Genomic DNA, 15,078 nt, shown 5'->3' on the forward strand with positions numbered 1-15,078 from the left:
GTTTGGGTCAGGATAGCTGTGTAAAGGGCTGCCCCATAAATAGCAGGGAATGTTAGAGTATCTGTCCACTTGATACCTAGAGGAGCTCTCTAGACACTCTTCATCAAATGTCCCCTGAGAGTCAAAGTTATTCCCAGGTGAGAAGCTATCTCTCCTCTTTTCTGACAGGCAGCCCCCCAAAAAACTTTTATGGCACACCTCTCGCTATCTAAAAGACCACTCTCTGGTTGACTGAGTGAAAACTAAAGTCTTTATGGCTCAGTGGTTAAGAGCACTGTCTGCTCTTCCAGAGGCCCTGAGTTCAATTCCCAGGAACCACATGGTGGCTCACAGCCATCTATATACTGGGATCTGATGATGCCCTCTTGGGTTGGGAGGTGAGGAGGGATGAGGCTACCACCAGGATGTAAAGTGAATAAGCAAACAAATTTTTAAAATAAAGAGCACAGACTTCCCAGGAGGTGTAGGGAGCAGTAGAAACCCCTGAGTGAATGAAATCCTAAGTGGATACACAGTTTTGACATGGTCATGGTCACAGCGAGAAGTCCAACACCTCAGCCTGGCCAAGGCTTAGAGGGATGGGAAAGGTCCTCAGCGCTCTGTGCCTGAGGGAACGAGCACAGCAACTGCAGCAACTGCAGCTTCCTTCTCCCACTGTTTTCTTTTCTTTCTTTTTTGAGACAGGATTTCTTTGTGTAGCTCTGACTGTCCTAGAACTCGCTCTGTAGACTGCTCAACTACAGAGACTAGTTAATCCCTCCACCCCGTGCTGTGCCTAATAAGTACACCAAGGCTCCAGGTTGCCTGCAGTATCTTATCAGAGGGAACATCCCCACCCACCCAGCCTGGTCCCAGGTTTCCTGTTCGTGTGTCTTTGCCTTTGTCCTTTCCTCAATCCCTCACAGTCCCTAAAGAGAGTCCCAGGGTCCAAGCAGTGAGGAGATGCCCTGCTGTGACTTTTGCTTCACTGTAAGCTGAGGGGTTGAAGCAGGTGGCAGTGCACACATCACCACATAGCAGCAGCTATCGTGAGAGTGAGTGACTTCACCGAGCCACTGTGCTGAAGTCTGCAGCCAGTGCTTTCTGGGAAATGCTATATAGAATAAAAACCTGACCACAAAAGAAGAAAAACAATGATATGCATCAGGTGGGTCTCTGTTTCAGCCGACAACTGTGACTGCAGCCTGCAGAGGAAAATGGTGGTTCCAGGATTCTGAGTGTGGGGCTGAACCCTGTAGGCATGGGTGGGGCAACAAATAGATGCACTTGCTGAACACCACCAAACACCAAGAGACAGTTTTCCCCGGGGATGAAAACTATAAAAGGAAGAGGAGGGGAAAGAAGTGCCAAATACCAAAAACAACACAAGAAATACAAACATTTCTAGGACAAATAAATTTGAATCCTGTTCTGCGGTCTGTGATGTGGCCGTGTGAAGTAAGAAGCAAAATTTATCATTTTGGAGAAAGAAAAAATATAACAGGAAAGTGACATGACTTCAACTACATTTTCTTTCTTTCTTTCTTTCTTTCTTTTTTCTTTTTTTCTTTTCTTTTTTTTTTTTTTTTTTTTTTTTTAAGTATTTAGAGTCTCCTCTCTCCCTGGGTTCTAGAAACCTTTGTATTTAAGACCCCAAAGTAGAAACACTCAGACTGTAAACTTCACAGACCAGCAGCATGAGAAATGTGAGTTCTCAGGTAGCCTGGGCCACAGGAAACCTGCCTCAAACACACACACAGACACAGACACACACAGAGACACACACAGACACACAGACACACACACACAGACACACACAGACACACACACACAGACACACACACACACAGAAAGAAGGAGAGAGAGAGAGAGAGAGAGAGAGAGAGAGAGAGAGAGAGAGAGAGAGAGAGAGAGAGGACACACATTAGCTGAGAATGAGATTATGGAGCCGGCTTTGCATGTTGGGGATTTATTAAACTCCTAACCTCTAAGAATTTAAAACTTTGACTTTTCCACTTAAAAGTTTTGTTCCGTTGGCTTGTTTCCAGATGGGTTGGGGATCACTCAGGGCCTTGTGTGTGCTAAGCAGGTAGGTGGAGCCTTACCATTGGGCTCCGCCCCTTCCCAGCCTATAGGATTGAGCAGTGGCTACTACAGCCTTTCAGAACAGAGAAGAGCTAGGGAAGCTTCACGAAGTTTTCCTTCCTTGATATAGACTGGGGTTGTTACACTCCTTTTCTCCCTCCCTCCCTCTATCCATCCCTCCTTCCCTCCCTTCCTTCTTTCTTTCCTCTCTATATTGCATTGGCTGACCTGGAATCTGAATTGAGACTCCTGCTTCTGCCCTCTCATGCTAAGATCATGGGCACATGCCACCATGCCTGGCCATTTTATTACATTTCTTGAATTAAAAATACATATCCAAACTACCAATAAGGCACTCTTATTTTCTCCTTTGAGACACTGTTACTGTTAGGTCTTTGGTCTTTCATATATCCAAAATCGAGCTTAAGCTTGACTATAGGATTTCTGGCAGTTAGCTAAAAACCAGTGTACCTCAGGAACTTGTAAAGTGGGGTTTCCACCCCATAAAAGGGGTCCTTCCTCCAGGTTCTCATCCTCTTTACAGTCCGCATGATTTGTCCACCGGCACTCTCTCTCGAACCTCTTTCTGTTCTCTGCTCTCTCTCACTCCCCCCTCCCCCCCATCACTTGCTCACTCTCCACTGTTCCCTCCTTTGTTTGCTCTCCCTAGTCCTGGCCACATCTCTTCTGTTTTCTTCTTTCTGTCTCTCTGCTCTGGACTCTTTCAAGTGTCTCTGGATATTTTCTCTCTCTTACCCATAATAAAAACCTTACCCCTAATGAATTGGTCATGTTGGCAACTTCTTTCTTGTGTCCCCTCCCCCTTGAATACAGTAACGTGTTTATTATTCCAAAATCCAAAATGAGGCTAAGAAGTCAGAAATGACCCACTCTGATCACCCAAGGCAAGAGAACACTCCTGTTTTAGAGGAGCAACAACAAGTTGTTGGATTGTGGCGTTTTGCATATTTTTTTAAACAAAAAAGAAAAATATTGGAACTTAAACTGGATTTGTAATAAGAAAGGACCACATATAACCAACAGTTTTCTAATTACTTCTGGCTCGATGTAGCTACAAAATGCCTGCAGTACAGATGCCTGCACTTGGCCTCACCAAACAAAACCCCTTTGTTCTGTACATTTTTAAAAAAACAAAACAAAAGAAAACAATTTTCACTCCAAAAATCCTCATTCCCCCACTTTTAACTGCCAGTTTTCTAAAAGAAATTTAGCCACGCCCTCAGGAGGTGAAGAATAGTAAAAGTTATCTAAAAATAGAGCGCAACGCGAGGTTTAGATCCTTCGCGCGTCTTTTCTGATGAAGCTGTCATGGCGCTTTCTTCTTCTGCGATATCTAAGAGCCAACGCTATAGTCAGCGCGCCACTGAGGGCCTGCGATGTCGCCAGAGTAACACAGGCAAGGCTTTTCCTGAGAACCTCTCCGATGCTTCTTGATGCCTCTTTGCTTCGCTCTCTCCCCTTCTCTCGGTCTCACCCTCCTGGTGACGTTTTCTCAGGTCATCTTGGGACTGGATCATGTAGACAAAGGGAAGCAGTTGACTTGCCTGAGCTGCTGGTTTCGTGGAGCAAGGCAACCGGAGACCCCGTTCCTTCTCTCCGATTAAGATCAAGGTCCCCTGGTTCAATACTCTGTGCGGCACCTGTGTGTTGAATATGGATTTGATGCTTCAGGACACGGAAAAATACCCGCGTTTCTGCGGACGCTGTTATTTCCATGCACACAAGCCTGCTTCAAGGAATCTGACCATGCCTCCAACTTTAAAGGCTAGTGCGCAGCAGCTCTGAGCAATGAGGGCAACGTGAGACTAGAGGGTACTAAAGGAGGCACGTGAGGATGGTTACAAAAAGCCAGCCTCTTTAGTGGACCTGACAAGCTCGTGGATCTGGTAAAAGTTAGAGAACGGGCTTTCTGAAGGCGGGTTTGCCACCATGTCTCTGGTGCATAGCATATTACCCAGAATATAATAGGTTTTCTGCCATTGTTTGTAAAGTTGTCTGCAAGAGACAGCTTGGACCCTGGACTTGGGTAATGAAAGCACACGCCGGTAAGAAGGTAGGCACAGACACTTAGAGGGGAGGAGTGGAAGTATCTGGAAAATGATTAGACACGTTTAGAATGCAGAATGAGGTATGGGGCAGGAGAAGAGAGTTTGGGAGAGGGTCAAGGCAAGGATAAATGGAAAACACTAAGGACAGACTTTTCTCAGCCTACTGGAAGAGACCGGTCTCTCCATGTGCTTAACGTCCCTCTTACAAGTGTGTTGCTGAGGGAACGACCAGATAGCTCAGGGGATGAATGAACTTTCCGCACCAGCCTCGTGACCTGGGCTTGGTTCCCAGAACCTACAGTTCCTACAGCAACTCCTGAAAGTTGTCTTCTGACCCCTACGCCCACTCGTGTTAGAACCTGCTTCTTCGGGATTCTGACGCAGAATGAGGACCAGCAGTTCTCTGGGAATCCTCAGCAGCTTTGGCCGCAGACTGGGACTACTCAGACGTTCCTTCCTGTAGTCAGAGGGACATGCTGGACCAGATCCCGTCAGAGTCCCTCTGTGTCTACAGTGGATCCTGGACCATGATGGGTATTTTGCAAGTGCATGAGATTCTCTTTGGAGACGTGGAAGCCAATGACCAACACTTAAAACAAGGGCTTGAACTCACACCAATAGCAAAGTGGCAAGACAGACTTTGCCTTTGGGTGAGTCTCAGCATAACCATGTTGGAGGGCCTGGGCTTCCTCTTTTTGCTTTGCTTACATGGGAGGTGTAAGCCTTGAAACTAAAAAAGAGAGCAGTTAAGCCAAACATGTTGCGGAAACAAACAACACATAAGTAAATGCTACATAAAGCATCCATCAAAACACATTTAAATATTAGGACAAAGGGTAAAACGGTTTTAGTGGCTTAGAAACTGAGCACCTTGAGGCAAAGCATAGAAGGATATGCCTCTTGGAGTATCTTGGTGAATCTACTTCCCTTTTTTTTATGAGTGACGGATATACCACCTGTCTCATGCATCTTAAGATAGTTCAAAATCAGTGGGCTCTGACCTCCAAAGTCAAAGAGAACACGGTGAAACTCAGGGCCGAAGCTCGCATAATGGGACTGTAGAAGGAAGGAAAAAGCACAAGTCAGGTACCACTTTTCTGTGTTTAAAGAACTGTAAAACAATCTACGTTGTAAGTATGAAGAAAATTCCCACTGGATATATCAAAATACATGCAAAAAAGTCTATAAAGAATCCTTTTAAAGAACACATTTTTGGCCTGAAGAGATAGCTCAGTGGTTAAGAGCACTGGCTGCTCTTCTTGAGGACCCGGGTTCATTTCCCAGTACCCACATAGCAGTTCACAACTGTCTATAATCCCAGTTCCAGGAGATCCTACACCCTTACACAGATATACATGCTGGCAAAACACCAACGCACAAAACATTTTTAACTATCATTAAAACCTTATTTTCATGTATTTGTATTTGCCTGCATCATGTATGCCCATTACATATGTGCAGCGTTGGCAGAGGCCAGAAGACAGCATCAGATGCCCTGGAACTAGAATTATGGATGGTCTGAGTCACCACGTGGATGCTGAAAGCAGAACTCAGTCCTCTGCAAGAGCAGCCAGAGCGCTCAACCACTGAGCCGTCTCTCCAGTCCCTTCTTAATGAAAGGGATTTGCCAGCATCTCAGGCTATGAGTACTTACATGCAGAATGCTGTTTTATAATTTTGTCCATCCATCTGCCTCTCCATTCACTCATCCGTCCATCCCCCATTATCTATTATTAATGTATCAGTTATCATGAAATAATAAGTTTTATTATGACCAATACATTATTGTATCTTGCTTATATTCACCCCTTGCTGTCCTATCACACACACACACACACACACACACACACACACACACACACACACACCACACACCCCTAGATCCATATGAAAATGGATTCTTTCTTCCCTCTGTATTACCTCTTCTTATTCTCCATTATTTCATTTATAATTCTTCCCTCCTTCCTTAGCCCCTTTTTTCTTTCGTGTCCTCTATAGGCATATAAATACACATTTATGTTTAAATCTAGATTCCACAAATGAGAGAAATTAGGCAACATTTGTCTTTATGAGCCTGACTTGTTTTGTTTAACATGCTTTCCTTTCTAGCCTCTCGTCATCAAGGCTGAGTGCCGGTCAATAGATTGTATTCAGTTGGAAGAACAGGAAGAGAGGATGATGAAGGGGAGTGAGCGAGGGTAAGGGAGACAGACAGACAGGCAGACACCCTTCAAGGTTACGCCCCCAGTGACAACACTTCCTCCTGCTGGATCCCACCACCCCCCACTATTTTCCACAACCTTCAACAGCATCCCCAGAGGGGAGCAAGCCTTCTGCAAGGAGCCTTTTAGGGACATTCTGGATCCAAGCACACTAAGCATGAAGAAGAGCCCTCCTCCGTGGAGAACCAAACCAGTAGGCTCCAGATCTTGGGCTTTCAAGACTGAAGACTGTAATACACTCTTGCTGTTTAAGCTGCCAAATCTGTGGCAGCCAAAGATAAGCAGCAGGGCAGAGCCAACCGCACAGAAAACCCTTATCTGCTGGTGTGGTTCTCTAATGGACTCTGGGAACGGTAGCTGAGCCTCGTACAAATCCCTCTGTCTCTAACACTCACTGAAGACTGGATCTGTTCTTCACTTTTTAGTCTGGCGATCTGGCCATAAAAGAAAATGGTGGGGTAATGCCATCTGTCCGGACAAACTCCCGCAGATTTCAGTTTGTGACTCAAAAAACTTACTAAATATTTAAAGCAGGAAGAGATTTCCTTAGATTATTAAAGACCAGGAAATACATGAATACTGAAATTTAGGAAAATGGATTTGGTATAGGCACAGTTTCCACTCCTGAATAATGGTCAGACCTGATAAAATAAATAAAAAATCTGATGAGAAAGACTGTAAAGGATTTAAAACCTGACTAGTATATAAATTAAGAGGATATACTTAGAATTTTAAGTCAATGACCTTATCTAATCTTGCCTAAAGCAACACAATGTCAGCTCAATGACATCCCCCTAGGAGGCATCTTAAAGGGTAGACTTGGGCTAGAAACTGCAGTGTCTTTCTTGAGGTCCTTTGCCTGCTAGCCCACTCACCTGAAGACGCTGTCCTTCTCAACACTCAGCCCCATCTACAGCAGATCCTAGGAACAGGCCTTTATGTCCACGAGGGACCTTAGAATATTTAATAAATAATATGAGGCACTTGCATGCACAGAATGTGATACTTGTTCAACGGGTGGCGGTGGCGGTGGCGGGGGGGGGGGGGGGACTGTGAACAAAAATGTCTGCAAAGAAGCTGTGCCTGCAGAGACTAATTGCTTCATTTGAACTTCAGTACTGTGGGAGATTAGTGTGGAGGGCATGGGGAGTGGCTGTGGGGTTAATTACATTATCTCAGGCTAGCTTTAGCCCTCAGAACAGCCATACCCCGTGCAAGTCTGTGTCAGAACTAACATTTGTGGCTAAAAGATAAAATCCTTTTGGAATCTATTAACTTAGCAGACCGCTAGCATCCACCAACTCCACAGTTAAGAATGTCATCAGATACCATTTTGGGGCCTCTGGAAAATCTTCCCCCATCTTGCCGTAATCACTGTCCGATGCACCCACCAATGCATTTTAAACCTGCCAGGGTTCCTGACTTTCTTTGTTCTATAAAACTTCATGAAACCACTTCCACAGTGGAATAAGGACCTCAGGTAACCTAAGTTGGTGTTTTCAGGCCATAGTCACTCAAAATGGCTTCAGATAAACTATCTATTATTTTCTTGAAACAAAACAAAGCAAACAAACATTCCACAGAGGGCCTAAGCTGTGGTATGCAAGAAAATAGCATCCAAAGTGTCAGTTTCCCTGGGGCCACACCTTAGGAGTGAAGACAGAGCAACCACTGCCAGCATCCCTTTGAATTGTCTTGGCAACCGTAACAGCACACGTGAGCACTAGAAGGTATCTTTGTCGACTCAAGGAGAAGCCACAGCAAAGAAAAGAAAAGTACCATTTTTCCCTTTGGTCATTTTAAAAATTGCTGTAGAGATGGTGTTATTGTTAGAAGAAAGTAGGACATTTTAATTTAAGATTAGTATTTCCAAATAAATCTCTGATGATTAAAGATATATATATATGTTCAGAATGTGCTGACCAGAATTGCTGTGTGAAACCAGAGTTTAATGACACTGCAAATTGAACAGGGAGACTCCTTACAATTACTCCTGGACTTACTTTTGTCGTTGCTCTCGACACTGTTGTTGACTCTTCCTTGAGTACAGATGCCACATGAGCTTTCGGGTTCTTTAAAATACTCTCGATGTTGAAGTCTATACCTAAAATAAAACAAAAAACAAAAAGAAAAACAAAGAAAAGACTTTGAATAATTGTTTCTTCTTCCTTCACACAAAGGCACATTGGCAGTTTTTTATTTATTTATTTTTCCTTCTAGCAGTGCCCTGAGTACACTCTGAGAGAGGGGAACACTGGTGAGGGGGTGAGAGGGACTGAGTGGGGGTGAGAGTGGTTGAGAGGGGGTGAGGGGTGAGTTGGGGTGAGAAGGGGTTAGTGGGGGTGAGTGTGGGTGAGGGGGTGAGTGGGGGTGAGTGTGTGAGAGTGTGTGAGAGGTGGTGAGTGGGGGTAAGAGTGGGTGAGAGGGGGTGAGAGGGTGTGAGAGTAGGTGAGAGCGGGTGAGAGGGGGTGAGGGGTGAGTTGGGGTGAGAAGGGGTTAGTGGGGGTGAGTGGGGGTGAGGGGGTGAGAGTGTGTGAGAGGGGGTGAGTGGGGGTAAGAGTGGGTGAGAGGGGGTGAGAGGGTGTGAGAGTAGGTGAGAGCGGGTGAGAGGGGGTGAGGGGTGAGTTGGGGTGAGAAGGGGTTAGTGGGGGTGAGTGTGGGTGAGGGGGTGAGTGGGGGTGAGAGTGTGTGAGAGTTTGTGAGAGGGAGTGAGAGAGGGTGAGGGGGTGAGAGGGGGTGAGAGCAGGTGAGAGGGGTTGAGAAGGGGTAAGAAGGGGTGAGAGGGGGTGAGAGGGGGTGAGAGAGTATGAGAGGGGGTGAGAGGGGATGAGAGGGGGTGGGAGGGGGTGAGAGCCACTCCAGCAGCAGAAATGAGTATTCTACTGGTCATCTTATTAAGCTGGCTTTTGGAGTATATTAAATGTATTAACTTACAGCATGTCCTTCTCATGAAACCATTTTGCAAGCTAAGAACAAAGGTTGAAAAAAGTTTTTTGGGGGTTGAGTTTTTACATAGACAATAGGAAATGCTAGACATTGGCCTGGGATTCCAGAGGCAGCTGAGCACTCAATAGTATGAGAGGTTAAAAGCATGTGGTAACCAAGAGTTGACATGTGCCATCGGGAGCAGATCCGAAGTAGCTGGAATTAGAATGAGAAACAGAGGAAAGAAACCACATAAAATTTTAAAATTTGCTATTTTGTGGGCTGTTTTTAATACAGGTTATGTAGCATAGGCTAGGCTTCCCTGGTCTCATCTTCATGTGTGCTGAGATCACCATTTTGAGTGCTTCCTTAACAAAGGTCTGTGTGATGGCGGTTTTTGGTCTTTTCTGAAGGAGTGAACACTGACAACAAAGGAAGCTCGGCTTTGCACCCGTGGCCCTCCAATGGACGCTTGCTACGTGGAGTACCTCAGGGTGGCCTGAGAACATTGTCAGTAGAAAGTAATATATTAACATCATGAAAAGGACCTAAACTTGGGAGATTTGCCACTAGGTGCAAAAGTAAGAGATAAATGAAGAAGCAAGTGAGGAAATTGAAGAATAAATATTGCCAAAAAGGCTTCAAAAAGCCTACAAGATTTAAAAACTCTAGACATGACTGTGTATAGTGTTAGTAATAAATGCCTGTCTTGCTAGTCTCCCCTCTCCCACCTTTCTCTAATCGTTTGGTTTATTTTAGGGGAAAAGGGGAAAAGTTTTAATTATGGTTTTCATGTAATTGCTATTTACAGAATCTCTGAAAACTTGTGGAGATTAATTGAAAAGTCACAAAGATTGTATTTGATACAGTTTGTGTCTTCAGGTTTTTTTTTTTTTTTAATGTTTAAAAGAATTTCACCAGTGGAGGAAAAATATGCCTGCCTTACTATATGTGCACGGGCAATTTTTCTTGTATGTGATTATTCTCTATTATTTTTAGCATGTTATTGCCCATAAAGAGGACACTTGTACACAAAGTGTGGTTATTCAAAAACACTTCTGCAGTTTTTATTTTAATAGCTTTTCTGGAATGCAAATGACTTATAGATCTTGGCGACACTAAAGCAATGCCAAGCAGCTCACTTGTACAAATGCAATAACCAAATAAATTATTGAAACAGAAAAGACAGTGGCTTGTCACTCATAGGTCTGCTTTCAACAGATGTGCTTTAAAGCAAAGCTATAGTAAAGAGACTTTTGCACAGAACTAAACTTCCAGGAAAATGAGGGAAAAAAAAAAAACCCCAGGGGCCATTGAGCAAAATATGTGTGACATGCAGAATCAAAAATAAAACACATGTGCAGTTTCATTTCGGCAAAAAGGAACATGTTGAGTATTTTGAAGAAAATGCGTATTTTTGGTGTATTCTTATCATCTAATTTTAAAATGATTTCTACTTCATCCCAGACCCTAGTGCCTCCCACACCCCAGTCTCATTAGTGCAGGCCCAGCTACTGCCTTGTGTACATATTAGACTTCAAGAGACTTACAGTTGTCTCCCTAACTATATCTTTTTGTTTCTCTTCATATGAAACTTAAGGTTTAAATTAGCAAATTGAAGCTCCAAGGACTTCACAGGGCTAGAGAGTAAGGCGAACTCCACAGGTTCACGTGCTCACAAACACTCTTTGTTAGCTGTGAAGTGCTGGCCTTATGGAGGGTATGTCATTAGCATCTCTGAGCTTTGATAATTCAACTAAATTTAGCAATCCAAGGACATGAAGATATTTGGTCATAATAAAATAGTTATTTGTACTGCATTTGGTTTCCAAGGGAAGTAATGTTTTATCTTATGCTGGAATCTCAGAAACTGCCTCTCTCTTATTTTTTTTTTTTTAATTTGGAATCATATCTGTATCCCACTATTATCTTTATTATGGCTTACATAAGTTATAGATATCAAAATCAAATAATTAACTTTCTAAGTCTCTCTCTCTCTCTCTCTCCCCCCTCTCCCTCTGTGTGTTTATGTGTGTATTTTATACGAATAAAACAGTAAGTACCTGAGAGAGGAGCTAAAGGCCTATGAAACAAGTCTTCAAGGATCCAATCATTCGAAATGAATTATAAAATATAATAACTTTTTTGCATGTTTGTTATTTTGAGAATTCTGTGTTTTGGGTATTTGAGAGTACTGTATTTGCGTCATTTCTCTCTTTCCCTTGCCCCTCCATGTCTCCCCACATACCTGCTTCACATCCCCTCTCAAATTCATGACCTCTTCTCAAACTGTTGTTACTTATATACGTTACGTGCATATGTATAAGTACAACCTGCAGAGCCATATAGAAGAGCTCGGCAATAAAGAAACCAGACACTCCTGAGGCCACCTGGGACAAGGTCCTAGAGAGAGGCCACTCTGTCTTCTCATGCATGACCAAGGACTCTCCACTCTGCAGGGAGAAAAGAAAACCAAAGAGAATCCTAGGAATCTCCATCCCCACCAGGATACCACTCGTAGCTGCTAGAATGCTTTCTGCTTGTCACAACCTTGCAGCCCAAGTAGGGGCATCATCTAGAAGCTGCATAGTAATTCTGCCATGGAGAAAAAAAAATTCACACAGACACTTGTCAGACACTTGTCAAAACCAGGCTGCTGTGATCAAGTACCACCCTGACACACCCCGACACACCCTGACACACCCCGACACACCCTGACACACCCCGACACACCCCGACACACCCCGACACACCCCGACACACCCCGACACACCCCGACACACCCCGACACACCCCGACACACCCTGACACACCCCGAGCGCCCGATGACTGAACTCATCCTATTCTAGAGGCTCAAATCTAATTGAGGGAATGAAGCCTGTCCACAGTGGAAAGTTCAAAATATTCTAGACAGACACTGAAGAAGGAACCAGAAGAAAAGCCTCTGGCACTCAGGTGTTGGGTGAATCACATGGCGTGAAAAATGGCTCTTACTGAGATGATTCAATGCAATCCTCATCAAAACTCTAATGCATTCTTCACAGAGATAGAGGGGGAAACTCTCAAAATTCATTTGGAAGCACAAAAGACTACAGATAATCAAAGCAATCCTGAGCAAAGAAGCTACCAGTGGGAGTATCACCATACTGACTTGAAGCCATGTCACAGAGCCATTCGAACAAAGCTGGCATGGTGCTGGCCCCCAAATGGAATTAAAGACAAGCCCACTCACTTGCAGTCATCTGCCTTATGACAAACATGTAAAACATGCCAAACATGTCCTGGAGAGGAGACATTATATCAACTAAGGCACTACGCGATGCTGTGGGAAAAACACGAGTGTAGCTCCTTGAGCCTAAATCTGGGATTTTTCCATTTCTTTTTTCATTCATATATTTCCTTAAGAAATGTATTTTTAAGGGCGATTCCAAGATGGTGGCGCCCAGTGTGTACTGTTGTCTAGGGAGTAGAGGATCAGAGGCTGTGAAACCGACTAAAGGGAAGGAGTTGGGAAGATCGGAACCAGCTCCCCTGATGGGCCCCCCTCCCATTGCAGCTGAACATCTCCTGGGCTTGGGAGTCACAAGGCTCTAGCACCCTGCACTCCCAATACTCGAGCGAGCGGACAGCAGACCCCTGGGGAACAGAGGGTCGGGGCAGAGAAATCAAGTCTAGAGAACTGAGTTGGACACAGGCCACAACCCACATTAGATGCTACCCTGAAGAGACCTGTGGGACACCAGAGCAGCTTTGGCCTTGGATCTCTCTCCACCTGCTTTGCTGCTTACTGTCCTGGCCCATCTGGGGCACAGAGATAAAACAGGCAAAGGTGAGCAGGCTCGGGCCACAACCCACAGCTGCCGATATCCCTAAGAGGCTTGTAGGATACACGAGCAAGCAGATTTGGGCTTGGATCTCTCTCTGCCTACCTACTGCTTACTGTCCTGGCACATGTGGGACACCGAGAGCAAACGGGCACAGGCCACAAACCACATTAGCTGCTGTCTGGATAAGGCCCGTCGGACACCTGAGCAGCTTTAAGCTTAGATCTCTTTCTGCCCACTGCTGCTGCTGCTGCTGCTGCTGCTGATCGACCTGGTTGAGTTGGGTGTGGACCACAACCCACATTAGCTACCAGCCCTAGAAAACCTGTAGGTCATCCAAGCAGCTTTGAGCTTAGACCTCTCCTTGCCTGCCCACTGCTTACTGCTTACTGCTTACCTGGCCCATCTGGGGCACAGAAAGTGAACCAACAGAGGTGAGTCGTGTTTCGGCTACAACACACATTATTCACCATACCAAGGAGGCCTGAGGGGCAGCCAAGCAGCTTTCGGCTTGAACTTTTCTCAGCTTGCTCCTTTCCTGCCTGACCCAACTGAGACACAGACAGGGAACCCAGAAGAGCTGAGCTGGGTGCTGACCTCAGTACCCATTGTCCACCATCCTGAGAAGGACTCAGGGGAGCTCTAGAAAATAGCCTTCAGCTTAGAGCTCTCTCTGCTGGCCCACATGGGACACACACAGACAGCAACCCCACTGGAGAAACCTCCAGGTCTACTAACACCAGAGGCACCCAGATGGCTAGAGGCCAGCACAAAACTCAGCAACAAAACAAGCAACAAAATTCAGAGCCATATGACACCACCGGAAACCAGTGATCCTACCATAGTAGGCCTTGGATATATAAACACCCATGATACACAAGAAGAAGATTTTAAATCTAAGATGATGAAAATGATAGAAGCTTTGAAGGAGGAAAATAAATCACTCAAAGAAATACATTCAAACAGATGAAGAAATTGAATAAATCCTAAAAAGAATTACAGGAAAATTCAACCAAATGTGAGAAAGAAATGAAAGAAATGAAGAAACCATTCAAGACCTAAAGAGGGGATTAGAAGCAACAAAGAAGACACAATCTGAGGCTGGAGTTGGAAGACCTCGGGAAGAGAACAGGAACTATGGACACAGGCAATGCAAACAGAATACAAGAGATGGAAGAAAGGGTCTCAAGTATAGAAGATACGATTGAAGTTATCAATACATCAGCCAAAGAAAATGTTAAAACCAAAAAGTTCCTGACACAAAACATCCAAGAAACCTGGGACACTATTAAAAGACCAAACTTAAAATAATAGGAATAGAAGAAAGAGAAGACCCCAAGCTTCATGGCCCAGAAAACATTTTCAACAAAATTATAGAAGAAAACTTTCCCAAACTAAAGAAATGCCCATAAACATACAAAAGCCTACAGAGCTCCAAATAGATTGGACCAGAAAAGAAAATCCTCCTGATACATAATAATCAAAACATTAAATGTACAGACCTTGAAAGATCAATTCTCAACCTCATATAGAAAAACAAAAAACCCCAAATCACTAAGACAATCCTATACAATAAATGTCTTTTGGAGGTATCTCCATCCTGGATCTCAAGCTGTACTATAGAACAACATTAATAAAAACAGCATGGTAGTGGCATAGAAACAGACAGGTGGATCAATGGAATTGAAGGGAAGACCCAGAAATAAACCCACACACCTATGGACACTTGATTTTTGACAAAGAAGACAAATCTATACAATGGATAAAAGATAGCATCTTCAATTGACGTGCTGGTCTAACAGGATGTTTACTTGTAGAAATATGCAAATAGAGCCTTATTTATCATCATGAACAAAACTAAAGTTTAAGTGGATTAAGGATCTCAACATAAAACCAGACACACTAAGTCTGTTAGAAGAAAAAGTGGGGAAGAGCCTTGAATTCATTGGCCCAGGAAACAGCTTCCTGAACAGA

The 15,078-nt window shown here is 44.2% G+C and overlaps 2 protein-coding genes across 2 annotated transcripts in view; both read right to left on the reverse strand.

Moving 5' to 3' along the window:
- Cops2 (COP9 signalosome subunit 2) overlaps window positions 1-15,078 on the reverse strand; it is a 257,228-nt gene that overhangs the window by 179,905 nt on the left and 62,245 nt on the right. The gene's annotated exons all lie outside the window — the stretch shown is intronic.
- The window catches only part of Fam227b (family with sequence similarity 227 member B), a 151,276-nt gene that overhangs the window by 11,734 nt on the left and 124,464 nt on the right, over window positions 1-15,078 (reverse strand). The window contains exons 11-12 of the mRNA XM_051144910.1: window positions 8,359-8,459; window positions 5,031-5,189 (exon numbers count right to left, since the gene is read on the reverse strand). Of these exons, the coding sequence (XP_051000867.1) occupies window positions 5,031-5,189; window positions 8,359-8,459 (260 nt within the window). The remainder of the gene's footprint in view (window positions 1-5,030; window positions 5,190-8,358; window positions 8,460-15,078) is intronic.

This window comes from Acomys russatus, chromosome 4, assembly GCF_903995435.1.
Source record: "Acomys russatus chromosome 4, mAcoRus1.1, whole genome shotgun sequence".
In the NCBI taxonomy this organism is placed as follows: domain Eukaryota; kingdom Metazoa; phylum Chordata; class Mammalia; order Rodentia; family Muridae; genus Acomys; species Acomys russatus.